The sequence below is a fragment of the Salvia hispanica genome, chromosome 3 (genome assembly GCF_029641045.1).
Source record: "Salvia hispanica isolate PSC_SH4W2 chromosome 3, Shi_PSC_v1, whole genome shotgun sequence".
NCBI classification, from domain to species: domain Eukaryota; kingdom Viridiplantae; phylum Streptophyta; class Magnoliopsida; order Lamiales; family Lamiaceae; genus Salvia; species Salvia hispanica.
The window spans coordinates 52,659,982-52,675,050 of NC_142694.1; the positions used below are offsets into that span (position 1 = coordinate 52,659,982).

Genomic DNA, 15,069 nt, shown 5'->3' on the forward strand with positions numbered 1-15,069 from the left:
AGACCTAACCGATTTATCTAATGGCAGTAAATTTAAATTTATATGCATTTGAATAAAATATCCGTGCATGCCAAAATAAAAACTAAACAAATATAAATGCTTTTGCCAATAATTAGCGGTGGAAGTGTCATTGAAAGTGGTTGTGATTTTTATTTTTGACAGTAAAATAAGTGTGATTTTTATTTTTGACAAACTTGTGAGGGTGTAAGTATTTTGAGGGGACTTAAATATCATTGTCAATTAACATAAATATATTTTCTACCCATAATAATTTTGTAGTTATATGAATGTACTACACTATTAAAAGAATGCGAGAATATTGGATCATACAAAAATATATGGAGCTAATAGATTAGATTAGATCGGAAATGATCATGCCAACTCAGATAACTGATTTATTATTTTAACCTTTTTTCGTTCCAAATGATCAAACTTAAAAACTTGTATCCTATTCCTACCCCAAAAAGGCAGTACTAATTTGAGTTTCTTATTCACAATCAAGAGTAATTTCGATTTGTGAATGATAGTAACATATAAGCCCTTATTCACAAACTAAAACGATGCAGCACGACTGGTTAAGCTGGGAACAATAGCTATGTTAATCATCAGCTAAAACCCAGAATCTCGTCCGGGCTGCTTCTCTGACTCAACCAAGCAAAGTAATGAAACAAACTAACTCTGCCACCAGAAACCAAGTGAAACAGTATTTTACAAAAATTAGAGTATATTATAGTAGTAACAAAAAAATGAAAACTATTACCTAAATAAATGACATGTTTTCTTGTTGTAAGGATCCAACGAGAAGGCAAGGCATGCCATGAGGAATTTCTTCACAGAAACAATCATTCATTGTTAGATGATGAATGGATACCACTGGTGTAGGCATGGAGTTTGATGATCACCTTGAATATCTCATTCGCAGCAGCAGCAGCAATTTCTCCTCCGTGGTGAGGGATGGGGACGGGGAGGTCTGGCTTGAGTCTAGTCCATTTCTGAGCATCTAACATAGCATGAACGCATATACCCTCACGCGCTTCACACAGCCATGTGGCGGCGTTAGATGGATCAAGAGTAGTAGCCTAGGCATCACATATATTACTTACAACACATGGCCAAGGACGAGATGATTACTCACTAGGGAGAAGAAAGGTTTACCGTTCTATATGGTATGATTGCGTGGTTGTAATTTTTATTGCTCACATCCTGCACAGCTCCGACTTCTAGTTCATTCAAGCACCGTGTCAGTTTCTCCTCACTCTGCAAGACATGTTATTATAGAGAGAGACGGGAAGGTTGTGAATTCAGACCATTGCTCTAAAGTCTTCGGAATGAATGTACTCGATTATGCCATCAACAGTCCAATTTGGATAATTCAGTCACTGGAAACAAAATCTCCATAGCTGCGCCATTCTGCACCATAGCAGCTTCCTCAATTGGTTTAAAGATATCCTGAAAGTCATCATTATCAACACAATAAGTGTCCAGTTGGTAAAATCAGGATGAAACAACAAGATCCAAATTTATATTATTCAAGTGGCAGAATGATTAAACGATGCTTGGTTTTAAAATTGGATGTCTGCAACAAGAGACTGGCTGAAGTTATCACAAGTAGAAGATAGATAATAGTAGCACAATAAAGAAAGGGAAACTAGAAATTAACTGTTTGACATGAATTTGGATTGGCTCCAGCTTCAAGCAAAGTCGAGAGAAATTTTGTATTGCCTTCTTTTGCAGCAAATGCCAAAGGACTTAACCCAGTGTAATACATATTTGGGTTTGCATTAGCCTGCAAAGACAAAGTACTCTTCATCCAAATGCTAACATACTGAATAAGGCATCACATACATATAATAGCAGAGCTAAGGAAGCATGGGAGATTTACATTTGAGTAACTAGTCTTATACGAAAAAAAGGCATAATATCCATAAATGAAGCACACCCCCAATCTCAAACCAAAGTGACACAAGACAGGTATTTCTGTTTCACCAAGCATACCGCAAGCAGCAAATTCAGACATTCAAATGAGCGAGACTTGATTGCACATAGCATAATAAAATGGAAAGCAGCAAAGGGATTAATCTCACAAACTTATGTACAAGAACTATATCAGCATGATTGGCTAAAGTACCAATCGTAACATGCTTATATTCCAATTGAAATCAGTTAAAGGTATTACAAGAAACAAAGGCTGCTGTCCTAACTCCTAACAGGAAGAGTAAAGTCATGACAAAGTAAACAAGAGTACATTTGCGCCATGAGAGAAGAGAGACTTGACAGCATCAACATTTCCACGAGAAACAGCAATCTGTAAGGGTGTTCCATCTACAGAATCTGCATCTATAAAAGCACCTTTTTTCTGCAACAATTCCATAAGCTCCATATTATCTGAAACAAAACAAATCAATTAGAGAATAAAACACTGTTAACAAGTCTATCACAGCAAAACCCCAACCTTTTAGAACGGCAAAGTGAATCCCTCAATATTTGGAAGACTTACTACAGCATCATGTTTGATGAGAAACTCCACAATTTTGACAGCTTCTGCAAGAGGAGTATTCCTCTTGTAAGTCATGGCATTGATGTAAACTCTGACGCTCTTTATCAAGAATTTGCAAATCTCAAAATGTCCGATTTCAGCAACACATTCCGGAACTCCAACTCTTCACCAACTTTTTTTCTAATTGCTGCGATGAAATAACAAGAAAAAAAAGGCTTCACCCTTGAGTTTATTAAGGTCTCCAGTAGCACCAGCCTCAATAATCGCTGCACCTGCCAATTTTACCAAATGTAAGACTTCTTGAAGCAACAAGTATACACGGAATTCATGGTGATCAAGTTCTACCACAAACATGATTGCTAAATTTTTTTTTTTTTGCATTATATATTTCCAGAAACTAGAGCGTTTTGTTTTTGTTTTTCATTTTCTTTTTCTTTCTTATGTTTTCCGTTGTTTTATTCTTTTCATATTCTCATCTATTTTACGCTTTGATAAGATTTAAAATATTCACAAATTTGAGACAAATAGAAAAACAAGATGCATTGAAATAGTAATACTAGTACTAAAAACAATACAGAAGCCTTTGACGACAATGACACATAGATGTGGGCTTGGGCGGAGTTGACTGAAACCACCATTGGATAAAAACAATACAAAAGCTTCGGATATGATCGTAGGATCTATGATGGTCACATTTACATTAAGTTAGAGCTGCGAGATAAGATGAAAGATGACCGATTGCCCAGATATTGGTTGTATACATCGACTGGGAAATTCCAACCCTAGGAATTTTGTTATTGGAGATGTCACTAGGGACAGTTATACATAGGATTAATATAATATTAATTTTATTAAAAAAATTGAGGAGGTAAAATGGTAAGAATTAAATCAACATTATAAAATAACGTCTCAAAGACCGCTCAAATATCTGCTTTCATAAACTTTTATTTAACGTAAATGAAGCATAAAGAAAAAAAACATGCAGCACAATCTATGCAGTCGGAAACAAATACTATTTGCAATAGATTATGAATCAATGTGGAGTATATGAAGCAATATTTGCAACGGATTATGAATCAATGTGGAGTAATAGTAAATGATCCAAAATATTATCTCCTCCAAAAAATGGGGAAATTCTACAATGTTATCTACAATAGAATACAACTCAAAATCTGGTCGGGGCTGCCCATCTGACCCAACCAAACAAAGTAATCAAACAAACTACTTCTGCCACCAAAAACCAAAACATAATTAGTTTCAAGAATTGTAGTAAAAACATTAGAATTAGAGTAGTTACCTAAATGCACGAGCGGTTTCCGAGTTGTAAGGATCCAACGAGAAGGCAAGGCATGCCATGAGGAATTTCTTCACAAAACACAATCATTAAACGTTAGATGACGAATTGATATGTAATTTGAAGATCACATTAATACCTTGACTATCTCATTAGCCATTTCTCCTTCATGGTAAGGGACGGTGAAGTCTGGCTTGAGTCTAATGCATATCTGAGCATTAAACAGAGAACGATGGCGTAGACCCATGCGTGCTTCACACGTGCTTAGCTTTAATACCCATGTGGGGTTTGATGGATCAAGGTGTGAAGCCTACGCATCACATATATTACTTACTACACATTCCCAATCAACTCACTTAGAGAAAGAAAAGTTTACCATTGTATAGTTTATGATGGAATCGTTGTATTCCTTATTGCTCGCAGATTGCTTCCCTCTGAGGTCCAATGTTGCCAAGCAGATTGTCATTTTATTCTTCCTCTGCAAATTCAATTGAAGATCAAAGTGTTGCTGAGTTGTACACAATGAGAAATTAGTTTCAAACCTTTGTTTTAAATTCTTCAGAATGAGTGTACTCGATTATGCCATCAACAGTCCAATTTGGATAAAGTGCAATTTGTTCAGCCAGTGGAAATAAAATCTCCACAGCAGCACGATTGCGCACCATAGCAGCATCCTGAATAGGTTTAGTAAAATCCTGCACGTTGTCATTGTCAATACAATACATTATTCTACAAGTGGCAAATAAAGAAGGGTCGGTGTCTACAACAAGAGACAGGCTGAAGATGAATAATAGCACCAAACAAATATTCCACAAGTGGCAAATGGATTAAACGACAGTTAAATTGGTTTTAAAGAAGGATGTCTGCAACAAACGAGGCTGAAGATATCACAAGTAGAAGTTGAAGCATAGCAGAGTAAAGAAAGAGAAACATAGAATTTAACTGATTTAAATGAATTTGGATCTGCTTTAGCTTCAAGCAAACGCTTAAGAAATTTTGTGTCCTCTTCTTTTGCAGCAGATCCCAAAGGACTTAACCCAGCATAATGCAAATTTGGGTTCGCACCAGCCTGCAAAGAGAGGATAGATTATGAAAAGCAACTGAAATACTGAATGAGGCATCCAATACAAAGCTAAAGAAGATAGATTATCAAGCATAGTTTAGTCGTTATAACAAGATAGATATTTCCATTTCACAAAAACATACCTCAAGCAGCAAATTCAGGCATTCAAATGAGCGACACTTGACAGCACATAAAAGAGGGGTGTCGGCAACTGCATTATAATAAGATGGCTGCAAAATGGATAGCAGCAAAGGGAAAAATCGCACAAGATTATATAATAAGCGAGAAATATATTCCTAACTTAATCAAAAGATCATATCATTATGTTTGCATAAAGTACCAAAGTGTAATGATTTAAGAAAGTTAATTTATAAATGAAACAAAAACTGCTGTCCTAATAACATCATGAGATGACAAAACAAACAATGATTTGAACAAAGACTATCATCGACAAAGGTTGTGCTGCCCACGTTTGCTTCATGAGACAAGAGACACTTGACAGCCTCAACGTTTCCACGAGAAACAGCAAGCTGTAAAGGTGTTCCATCAACAGAATCACGATCTACCGAGCCACCTTCCACCAGCAACAATTCCATAAGCTCCACATTATCTGAAAACAAACCAAACCAATCGATTAGAGCTTATAACAGCATTACAGCTACCAAACCAGCCACTGACCTTTCAGAACTGCATGATGCAATGGAGTGAATCCATCAATATTTGCAAAACCATTTACAGCACGATGTTTGATCAATAACTTCACAGTTTTGATGTGTCCCCATTTCACAGCTTCTGCCAGAGGAGTATCCCCTGAATCAGTTTTTGGTGTTAGTATACAATCCTCAGATCAAACAATTCAAGAATTAATAACACTATTTTTTGGAAGAAAGAGAACTCTTGGAAGTCAAGGAATTTATAGAAACTTGGACGCCCTCTATCAAGAATTTGCAAATATCAAAATGTCCGATTCTAGCCGCGTGCTGCAAGACATTCCGGCCAGTGGAGAAATCGTAGTATTCATCGCAAATTTTCCGCAACTCCCACTTGTCATCAACCTTTTTACTAATTGCTGCGAAATTTAAAGTAGTATCAGAATCAGACATTCAAATAGCCAATAATAAATCAAGAAAAAGGACTTCACCCTTGAGTTGTTTAAGGTCTCCTTTAGCAGCAGCTTCGAAAATTGATGAACCTGCCACTTTTACCAACTGTAAAATGAGTTCTCGAAGGCGCCCACATACATAGAATCAAGAAGAATACAATCGGGATAATCAAGTTACCAATTTCAGAAAAAGAAGCCATGGCGTTCAAATTCTTAGAGAAATCAATTTGAACCGATCCACCTTATTTGTGGAGTGCCGCCAAAAATTGTGCAATTCTTCTTCAGGAGATAGTTTAGCTGCTAATATTTTTTTTTCATTTGCAGATAGCGAAATGCCCAAAACTATTAATCCAATGCCAATAAATTAAGATAAATTATTTATTTATAATATAGATAATCAATAAATGAATTAAAGACACTACTGCTTCCGTCTCAGCGAGTTAAAGATATTACTCCTTTTCTATTTCAGTTACCAAAATGGTGCAATTATCATTTTCCGTTTACCAATTTTGTAGTTTGAATAACATAGTATTTTACAATTATTTAATCATTTGCATGGTTAATTGGGGCGAATTTTGGGTTTATACCTTTCAATCTTTGGACTTATTAGAACTATTACAACATAGATAATTAAAAATATTTTTGAATAAACTATTGGTGCAATAAGATTTTAAGATTGAGAGACATATATGCCCTACTAATACTATGATGGTACGTGTTTTTTTATCATGAGATTTTTTTTTGTTCAACTTTAAAAGGTACTACATTAGTCAATTATAAATGTGTGAAGTGATGATATTTTCTTATGCACGTGGATTTTACTTCGTCAAACCAACAAAGGTTATTTACTTATTAAGGTGTGGTGGTTGTGGCAACAAAACAATGGGAATGTAAGGAGTCAAGGCCGGTGGGCGGTGGCAAAGACGATGGGCTGGACATAACGAAGAGTGTTGTTGTAATAGTTGTAGGAGTTGAACTATTGGTGTAATAGGTAAACGCCACTCGATATTTCCTTGTCTACTTGAATTGGTATCATCTATTTACAGCCTAGAAGGTTGTACTAAGCATCATTTTGTTGCAGGAACATTCTGAACAATGATTTCTAAACATTCTCGATTGCTTCTAGGTGGTTAATTTGATCCCTCACCGCCTTCTCTAACACTTGCATATGCATATTTATATTTTGTGCCGCCACTAATTTTACGTTCGGATCGCACCAAATTGTTAGAGAAAATAGATAGACATAGTAATAACAAAAAATAGATTAAAAAATGAAATATATCAATCTAAAATAGATAATAATGAACAATCTTCTGATGAGGCCCTACTATGAAGTATCGTCCTTAAACTAAATTTAAGATTCAAAATTGCTCTTAAACTAGTAGGATATCATCCTTAAACTAAATTTAGGATTCAAGATTGTTCTTAAATATGTAGGGATATCGTCCATTCGTCCTTGAACCAAATTTAAGATTGCTCTTAAACTTGAAACTTAGTACTAGATGATAATTATCTGCAAACTTTGAGATTTTGGGAGGAAAGGTTCGATGAGTAATTATTTTTTTTTTCTAAAAATATTGAATAACCCGAGAAAATTGTGAATTGCAGAGTTAACATGGTAAGCGTAGACAGTGGTGGACACAGGTGGAGCAGGTGAGGGGCTTAAGCCCTCTCCAAACTATTTTTTTTTAATAAATTTCTACTATTTTTTTTTCAAAATTCTTAAAAACTATTTTCAGTCCTTCCCAAATTAATATTTTTGGGGTTTAATGGCAAAGAATTTAGTGAGAAGGAGGGGCTGAAAAATAAAATTACAGAGAAAACTTCATGTAATAATGGCCGCATAGGAGTAGGGATGAGAAAGAAGAAGAAATAAATAAAATATCTTAAACTTAAATGATTATAATAATTCCCTATTCCTCATACTTAAATGGTGGCACGTTTTAACTTCTAGCTCTACAAATATTGTGAATAGTGTAACTATGTTTTAAAAATATTACTAACATTTTTATGGTGTATTAGATATTTATTGCTTTAGCAAATTAAAACACAACTAGAACATGAATTATATTATTCTTTTTGTTAAACTTGTGTTAGAATTAATTTTATATAGTATTAGATATTTATGCATTTTTATAATTTTTACTTCATCCGTGTTTAATGGTAGTTGGGATAAAGTAAGATAAATGAAAAGAGTAAAGTATGAGAGATGATGACACAAAAAATATAGTCTCATTTGTAGACAACACGAGTGTTAATGAGAAATTAATAAAGTAAGAGAGGAAGAGAAAAAGTAAAAGAGATAGAAAGAAAAGTAGATATAAATATGACAAAGAAACTTTCCATTTTCACAAACTAGTGTTAGCCCACGCGCAATGCGCGACACATAATATTTTTGTTCTAATTACATTGTGAATAAACTAAATAAAATAAAAATAAAATCTTTACATAAGATTAAAAAATATATATTTATATTGTATAATATATTAAATAATTATACATGTAAAATTAAATAAATTCTAAATTAAACCAACATGAAAATATTTGTTAATTACGACACTTATAGGTCTCCACATTGAAGAAAAATATCATTGTTACAACAAATATACTTCAGTACTATAATAATAATAAATTGGTATAAAATATTTAATACACAACTAAAACGTATGATGAGGACAATAATAAACAATAGATCGTAAGAATGTAAAAAACTTATATGTGAACAGCCTTCATTGTACAATTATAAGAATAGCAAAATAAAGAACAAATATAAAATAAAACCCAAACTCCAATATCCCGCTGACTCTTACCCAACCTTATTTTCCTTCTTAAACTCCAAATTAATGATTGATGCATATGCGCGAAAACAAATGTGATAGTTTATGATCTTCGTCTTCTTTGCTTCCTTTCATCATTTTGTTGGTTTAGGTGTTTTCTTTGCATGAAAACTATGGAGTAACGAAGTTGGCGACAAATATGTAAAGTTGTAGCTTCAAAATAATATAGATAGTCATAAATTTATGCAATTTCTATATTTGTGGAAAAAAGAACTATTATAGCATGGACGGAAAAATTAAAACAAAACCACAAAAAATAAAACAATCTAACTAAGAAAAACTTAAATATAAACTAACATTACCGAAACAAAATAATATCTGGATGGAATGAGCTAGCCCTCTTTAGTCTGGTGGAGGAATGGGGACTACCAATGGAAGTGGCGGAGGAGATCTTATTCATTCCAGTAGATCCGGCTGGGAAAGACCTGGGGAGATGGACTCTGACGCCCCATGGAAACTTCACTATGGCCTCGGCTTGGGAGCTTGTGAGACATAGGGGGGAACCTTTGGATGTTTATGATATTATTTGGAACAAAGGAATTAATCCTACAGTCTCAGTCTTCCTTTGGAGATTACTAGCTAATCGCATCCCGGTGGATGCTAAAATACAATGGAGGGGAGTATCTCTTGCCTCTAAGTGTAGATGTTGTACAAAGGCGAATGTTGAAACAAGATTACATCTTTTTGTGAATGGGGAGGCAGCTACGGAGGTCTGGAACCATTTTTCACTTTGGTTTCCACAATCTCCGGCGTTTGGAAGGCAAGGGAACAATTTAGAAGGGCGGCTAAGATGGTGGCAACGACATTTGGGAAGTACTCATAAGAACCATATTTGTACCCTCATTCCGTGTCTTATCTTCTGGTATTTATGGACAGAGAGGAATGGATGCGTACATCGGGAGAAAGTGTTTAAGGTGGAGAATGTGTGCAAACGTGTATTTTACACTTGAGGAATCTGGTTTTGGCAGGGCATCTTGGCCCGGAACATTGGAGTGGAAGCATGCCGAGAGTGGATTTCATGGGTGTGCAGACGAGAAGGGCTAAGACTAGGAGGGTGGAGAAGGTTTTGTGGAAGCCGCCGGACTGGCCGTGGATCAAATTAAATACTGATGGGGCTTTTGGAGGAACCGCAAATATGGCTGGGGGAGGTGGCCTGGTCCGAGACCATTTGGGCAGGTGCTTGGAAGCTTTTTGTTCTCCGTTGGCTGCTGTTACAGGGCTGGAAGCAGAGGTGAAGGCCCTGCTGGAAGGGATATTGATGGCTAAAACACATGGTAACTGTATTTGGTTGGAGGTGGATGCAGAAATTCTATGCTCGTTACTTGACAAGGGAAAGCTTGGGCCGGCTTATCTGAGACATGATATGGTGAAGATCAGAGTTGCGCTTCGGGAGGTGTCGTGGAGGATCTCACATATCCGAAGAGAAGGGAACAAGGCGGTTGACTTCTTGGCAGCTCTTGGGAAAGATAGGCAGTTGATGACGAGGTTTAGAGGAGCTGCGATCCCATCTAGAGTGAGAGCTTTGGCTAGACTAGATCAAATGGGCATGCCTAATTTTAGTTTTGGCTGATTGCTTTTTCTTTTTTTCTGGTTTTGATAGCTAAGTGGGGTTTCGGAGAGAGTAGGAATTTGTAATACTCTTTCTTGATTTTGGGCTTTCCACTTTTGGGTGAGCCGGATTGTACTAACTTTTTTGACATGATATATATGGGATGAGGGTTCTACTCAACCCTCCACCATGAAGGTGTTGGATGGAAAAAAAAAAAAAAAAAAAACAAAATAATATTACATAAATGTACTACTATAGGTAAAGAGTAATAACCATACCGAGAAATATTTTTCCTTTTGCAGAGAATTCATGATACAATGGGACAAGACAATGAGGAATAAATTATAACCTAGCAAATGATACATATTCAAAGAAAAAAAGTTAAAAGTATTATGTACATTCCTGGGAACCGTGTCTTAAATTCTTGTTCCCTGCATCAAAAAAATAAACAATGTATGATTTTAGTTTTAGTAAAAGACTTAAAAAATAGTAATAAGCTAAGCAACGACATGCATACCATTCGATCGTGGAACACACACTCCAAGGAGATTACATTGGTTTGTCCAGGTTTAATGAATTTATAAACGCGCACGCACCGGCCTAAAATTACTGACTGTAGATCGTTAAAGAAATTCCATTATGTGAACAAATTTATATTTTAGCGGAAAGTTGTGATGAAGTGAAGAGAGAAATTGAAAAATGAAATAGCATCTTGCAATTGATACATATTTATAGATATATAAAGTATTGAAAAGGAATCATAAGTGTGACTGTTACAAATTAATAATTTGCATGATTACATTCATTTTTGTTTGTTTTTTTTACTTATGAAGAACTATAGTGATAATTGATAAACGTAATCTAAGTTTATGGAATAAGAAGCGTTTTATTTTTATATATTAAAGTCCACAAGACTTAGCATTTAATTAGTTGACCTTTCAATATAATAACTCTAAAATTTATATAGGTTCATTAATCAATTAATAATTCTTAATTATAAAGAACAAATTAACGGCTGCATTTAAGATGTAACTGCCGTATATAATTTTATCATTGCGCATACAATGAATTAGTTATTTCATAAATATTCAAATTAATTCCATAATTTATAAATATTCTAGAATGAGGACAAAACTTATAAGTATTTCATAAGAAGGCCAAAACTCGCCTTTTATATATGTATAGATGGGACTAGTGGATATCCCAAAATGACAAAATAAGACTATTTTTTATGGATGAAAGTGGGTATGAAAAATTTTAATTAAGCCCCAGTGGCGGACGCAGGATTTTTATGGTGAGATAATTGATGCATCCGGTATTATTGGCAGCGCCAAAATAATTGAGAAACATATATATTTTTTTATAATATATACTCCCTTCGTCCTAAAGGAAGATGACCTATGGGTGGCACGAAAATTTATACAATTTTATTTTGTGTGTGAATTGGAGATAATCTATCAATATATAAAGTGAGAATTTTTAGGAAACTTTTTTAAATACCAATTTTGCCCTTTTTGGCGGGAAAATAACTGCTCTTGGTTGTATTAAAATCTGTATTTTAATGTAAATCTAATTGTAGAATTTTCGGCACACTTATGGAAAATTGTGTACTGGCAGGCCTATATATGTTAAACTGTAGACCTACATTTTATGTTTAAGATGCATGGCTATTTTGGTTAAGAAAAATATTACGGTTTTTGAAAGTGGAAGCATTGAATACAGAGTATTCTATTACTACAAAAAAAAAAAAAAAAATCAATTCTTCCATTTTATAAGCCGGCAATGATCCATTCTCTCCTCTTTCCAAAAGATCTTAACCTGACAAAACAAAATAGGAGTAGGTTATACGTTTAAAATATCATAACAAATAGTACTCCCTCCGTTCCAAGGAAGATGACCCTTTTCTTGGGCGACACGAGATTTTATGCAATTTTATTTTGTGTGTTAAATTAAGAGAGTAAAGTAAGAGAGAGAGGGTAAAGTAGAGATAAAGGAGTTTCCATTTTAAGTAATGAGTCATCTTAGTTGGGACAAACCAACAAGGAAAGTGAGTCATCTTTAATGGGACGGAGGGAGTACTATTATATAAGTACAAAAAATCAATTCTTACATAAACCTGAAAATAAAATCTACTATATCTAAACTTTTATACATAAATTTAAAACATAAAAAAAATTCCTGAAAATAGTTAGCTATATTCAAAGCATGACATTAAAATTGAATGGATTCTCTAACAAAGGATTATGTTCTATGTGAATGAAAAGAGATTAGTAACTCTAATTTAAACTGACTTGAATACCCTGTTAATTAGAAATAACATTCCTTGCAAATTACAAAAGGAAGATTAGTAGCACTAATTTAAATTAGATTGAATTTGGGATCTGAAAAATAATTAAATTTGACGTGAAAGAGTAGTAACTCTAATTTAAATTTGACTTGAATAAAATGATTGAAAGACCTACCTAATCTACATTATGTCTAAAATAACTATAATTAAAATTTAAACTTAACTTGAACGGGTCTAAAACATTCTTTGAATTTTGAGTGAACCAATTTTAAAACAATACTTTTAATATACTCCCTCCGTTCCTTTATAGTTGAGTCATTTTTCCATTTCGGGAAGTTCCCTCATAGTTGAGTCATTTCCATATATAGTATCTTTTTCCTCTTTCTTACTTTACTCTCTCTTACTTTATTCTCTCTACTTTATTCACTTTTTACTTTATTCTCTTTAACTTTTTCTCTTTCTTACTTTTTTATCTATTTATTTAACCCACTCAACATTCATTTTTTAAACTCTGTGACGAAAAGTTCCGCCTCAACTATGAGGGAACGGAGGGAGTAATACTTACTACGATTTATATCTTTTTTTCTTCTTTCTTCCTATACTTCTTACTCCTTGCTATGTGTATTCCTACTTAATGCAAAGTGTAGACTTACAGAGACTACCATGTGTTGTTGTAGTCCGTGATCCTTTTGTAATGATTTTATAGACTCCAACCTCCCAAATTTCAAGGCTTTCTTCGCCATTTTCCAGATTTCATATTCTTACCTTTTACAGATTTACTCCGTTTCATTGAAATTAATGTTCACAAATTTATATTACTCTAATTTAGGTTTATATATGAAACTTTTTTTTTTTTAAACATTTACCCAACAATTTTTAAAAATTTTAAATTGATATAGATTTTTGTATAAAATTAGATATAGATTTCTACTCCTATTTTTTAAAAATTTCGATTATTCTAATTAAGGTTTTTACTGAAATATTACTTAATTATTTTTTATAGTTTAATTTTTTTAAATATTATTATCTGATAAATCTTTAATTTGTTATACGGAAGGTCTTTTGCATTATTGTGTTTTTTTGGGGAACATGCACTAAAGAGCAGGCTTACCTCTTTTTTTTTCCTATAAATACCCATTTAGGCTCTTCTCCTATAAATACCCTATTATTCACTTCCAAAATCACTCGTCAGCTGTTCTAGCAACTTAAAGTTTAGGTAGTTCAGTTTTATACCTCATCGATTCTATTTCCAAATTTCTTCTCTCTATTCTCCTTCAATGAGTCCTCTCCGTTGCATGTGTTCTTCTTTTCTCATCTCAAACCTGCAACATTGAATTAGTAAATTTGTTTACTAGACTTTCAGTTGCTAAATTCATTAAAGGGGAATGGAGAAATTGAATTTAGCAACAGAACTTATGAAAGAAGAGAATGGAAAGTTTAGGTGCTTCAGTCTTTTTATACAACCTCATAGATTCTTGCTTTTGAAACTTCTTTTCTTCTTTCCCCTTCAACGAGTCTTCTCTCTTCCCGTTGCATGGGTTCTTTTTTCATCTCAAACCTGCAACATTGAATAATATATTTTCTGAAAAAAATTAGATGGTATAGTTTTTTCTCCACTCATCACATAGCAACCGAAGTTTAGGTACTTCAATTTTCTTATACCTGAAGAAGATTTGTAACCATTTATTTTCCTTACTTTTCCGCCATCTTTATTGTTTACACAATATTTGTTTCTTTAATTCAAATTGGTTACTCCAAGTTCACACTTAATTTTTCCACTTTAACAAAATCAGGTTGATGCTATATGTGCTGCTCAGTTAAAAGGAAAAATGAATGATGAGTTCTCAGTTTGTGATGATGAGATTAACAAGAAGAAGAAATTGGTGATTGTGATATGAACCATGAGAAAATTGTTATTTCTACGGTGAGGTGAATGCTCTAAATAAGAAGAAATTGGTTATTTCAACCGAAGTGACAGATTAGTGGTTTATGTGTTTTTATATGTTAATTTGCAACCCTTTTTTAAATTATCTGATTGTTCATCTCAATCTTTGTTGGAAGCCATTTTTGTTTTCTGTCTTGGATTTTGACATCAATTAATAGTAATCAAGCTGTTGTGGTGAGCAACTTTATTATGTTTTTGTATTGGCGCAGCAATAATCTAATTTGAAGTTCTCTACACTGCTATAGAAGTTAATGATGCACTATTATCCTTTATGATCCACCACTATCTATATAATTGGTAATTGTTACACCATGTGTTAGGTCATTTTCTAATTTGAATACTTAAATGAAGAGCAATTTCTATTTCAAATAAAACTTGGCATAATGGTCATTTTTTTGGTGTTTTACACCTATAGTGGTCCAACTTAAGTCAGCAGTACAAATTGAAAGAGTATGGACAAGACATTAATGTGTTAAGTTTCAACAAATTTTTTCA

At 33.7% G+C, this 15,069-nt stretch overlaps 2 protein-coding genes across 4 annotated transcripts; both read right to left on the reverse strand.

Annotated features, from left to right (window-relative positions):
• Positions 1-98: 98 nt before the first annotated feature.
• Positions 99-2,756, reverse strand: LOC148931061 (uncharacterized). Of its 2 annotated transcripts, none has more exons than XM_089068126.1 (7): positions 2,498-2,756; positions 2,246-2,385; positions 1,661-1,786; positions 1,308-1,449; positions 1,156-1,220; positions 903-1,079; positions 99-828 (listed from the first exon to the last, which is right to left on the reverse strand). In XM_089068126.1, the coding sequence occupies exons 2-4, from the start codon at positions 2,378-2,380 to the stop codon at positions 1,351-1,353; spliced, it is 360 nt and encodes a 119-aa protein (XP_088924252.1). In that variant the 5' UTR covers positions 2,381-2,385; positions 2,498-2,756; the 3' UTR covers positions 99-828; positions 903-1,079; positions 1,156-1,220; positions 1,308-1,350. The 2 variants fall into 2 exon arrangements, with proteins under 2 accessions (XP_088924252.1, XP_088924253.1); XM_089068127.1 differs by having other exon boundaries at positions 2,453-2,756.
• Positions 2,757-3,491: 735 nt separating this feature from the next.
• Positions 3,492-6,292, reverse strand: LOC148931062 (ankyrin repeat protein nuc-2-like). 2 transcript variants are annotated; one of them, XM_089068122.1, is made up of 12 exons: positions 6,135-6,292; positions 5,996-6,052; positions 5,750-5,923; positions 5,533-5,664; positions 5,325-5,464; positions 4,998-5,084; positions 4,735-4,860; positions 4,334-4,486; positions 4,168-4,269; positions 3,931-4,101; positions 3,795-3,862; positions 3,492-3,724 (listed from the first exon to the last, which is right to left on the reverse strand). In XM_089068122.1, exons 1-12 carry the CDS (start codon positions 6,154-6,156, stop codon positions 3,646-3,648), a joined length of 1,311 nt encoding a protein of 436 aa, XP_088924248.1. In that variant the 5' UTR covers positions 6,157-6,292; the 3' UTR covers positions 3,492-3,645. The 2 variants fall into 2 exon arrangements, with proteins under 2 accessions (XP_088924248.1, XP_088924249.1); XM_089068123.1 differs by having other exon boundaries at positions 5,996-6,046; positions 6,135-6,287.
• Between the last annotated feature and the right edge of the window lie 8,777 nt (positions 6,293-15,069).

What these genes read in the sequence shown, in the direction of transcription:
- LOC148931062 (XM_089068122.1), bottom strand. Translation starts at nt 6,156, where the DNA reads ATGGCTTCTTTTTCTGAAATTG. An exon ending in ATCCAAATTCATTTAAATCA is followed by an intron (nt 4,487 to 4,734) that starts GTTAAATTCTAT and finishes GACAACGTGCAG; the next exon opens with GATTTTACTAAACCTATTCA. An exon ending in CCATCATAAACTATACAATG is followed by an intron (nt 4,102 to 4,167) that starts GTAAACTTTTCT and finishes TGTGATGCGTAG; the next exon opens with GCTTCACACCTTGATCCATC.
- LOC148931061 (XM_089068126.1), bottom strand. Translation starts at nt 2,380, where the DNA reads ATGGAGCTTATGGAATTGTTGCAGAAAAAAGGTGCTTTTATAGATGCA. An exon ending in TCTTCTCTCATGGCGCAAAT is followed by an intron (nt 1,787 to 2,245) that starts GTACTCTTGTTT and finishes TTGTCTTTGCAG; the next exon opens with GCTAATGCAAACCCAAATAT. An exon ending in ATCCAAATTCATGTCAAACA is followed by an intron (nt 1,450 to 1,660) that starts GTTAATTTCTAG and finishes GATGACTTTCAG; the next exon opens with GATATCTTTAAACCAATTGA.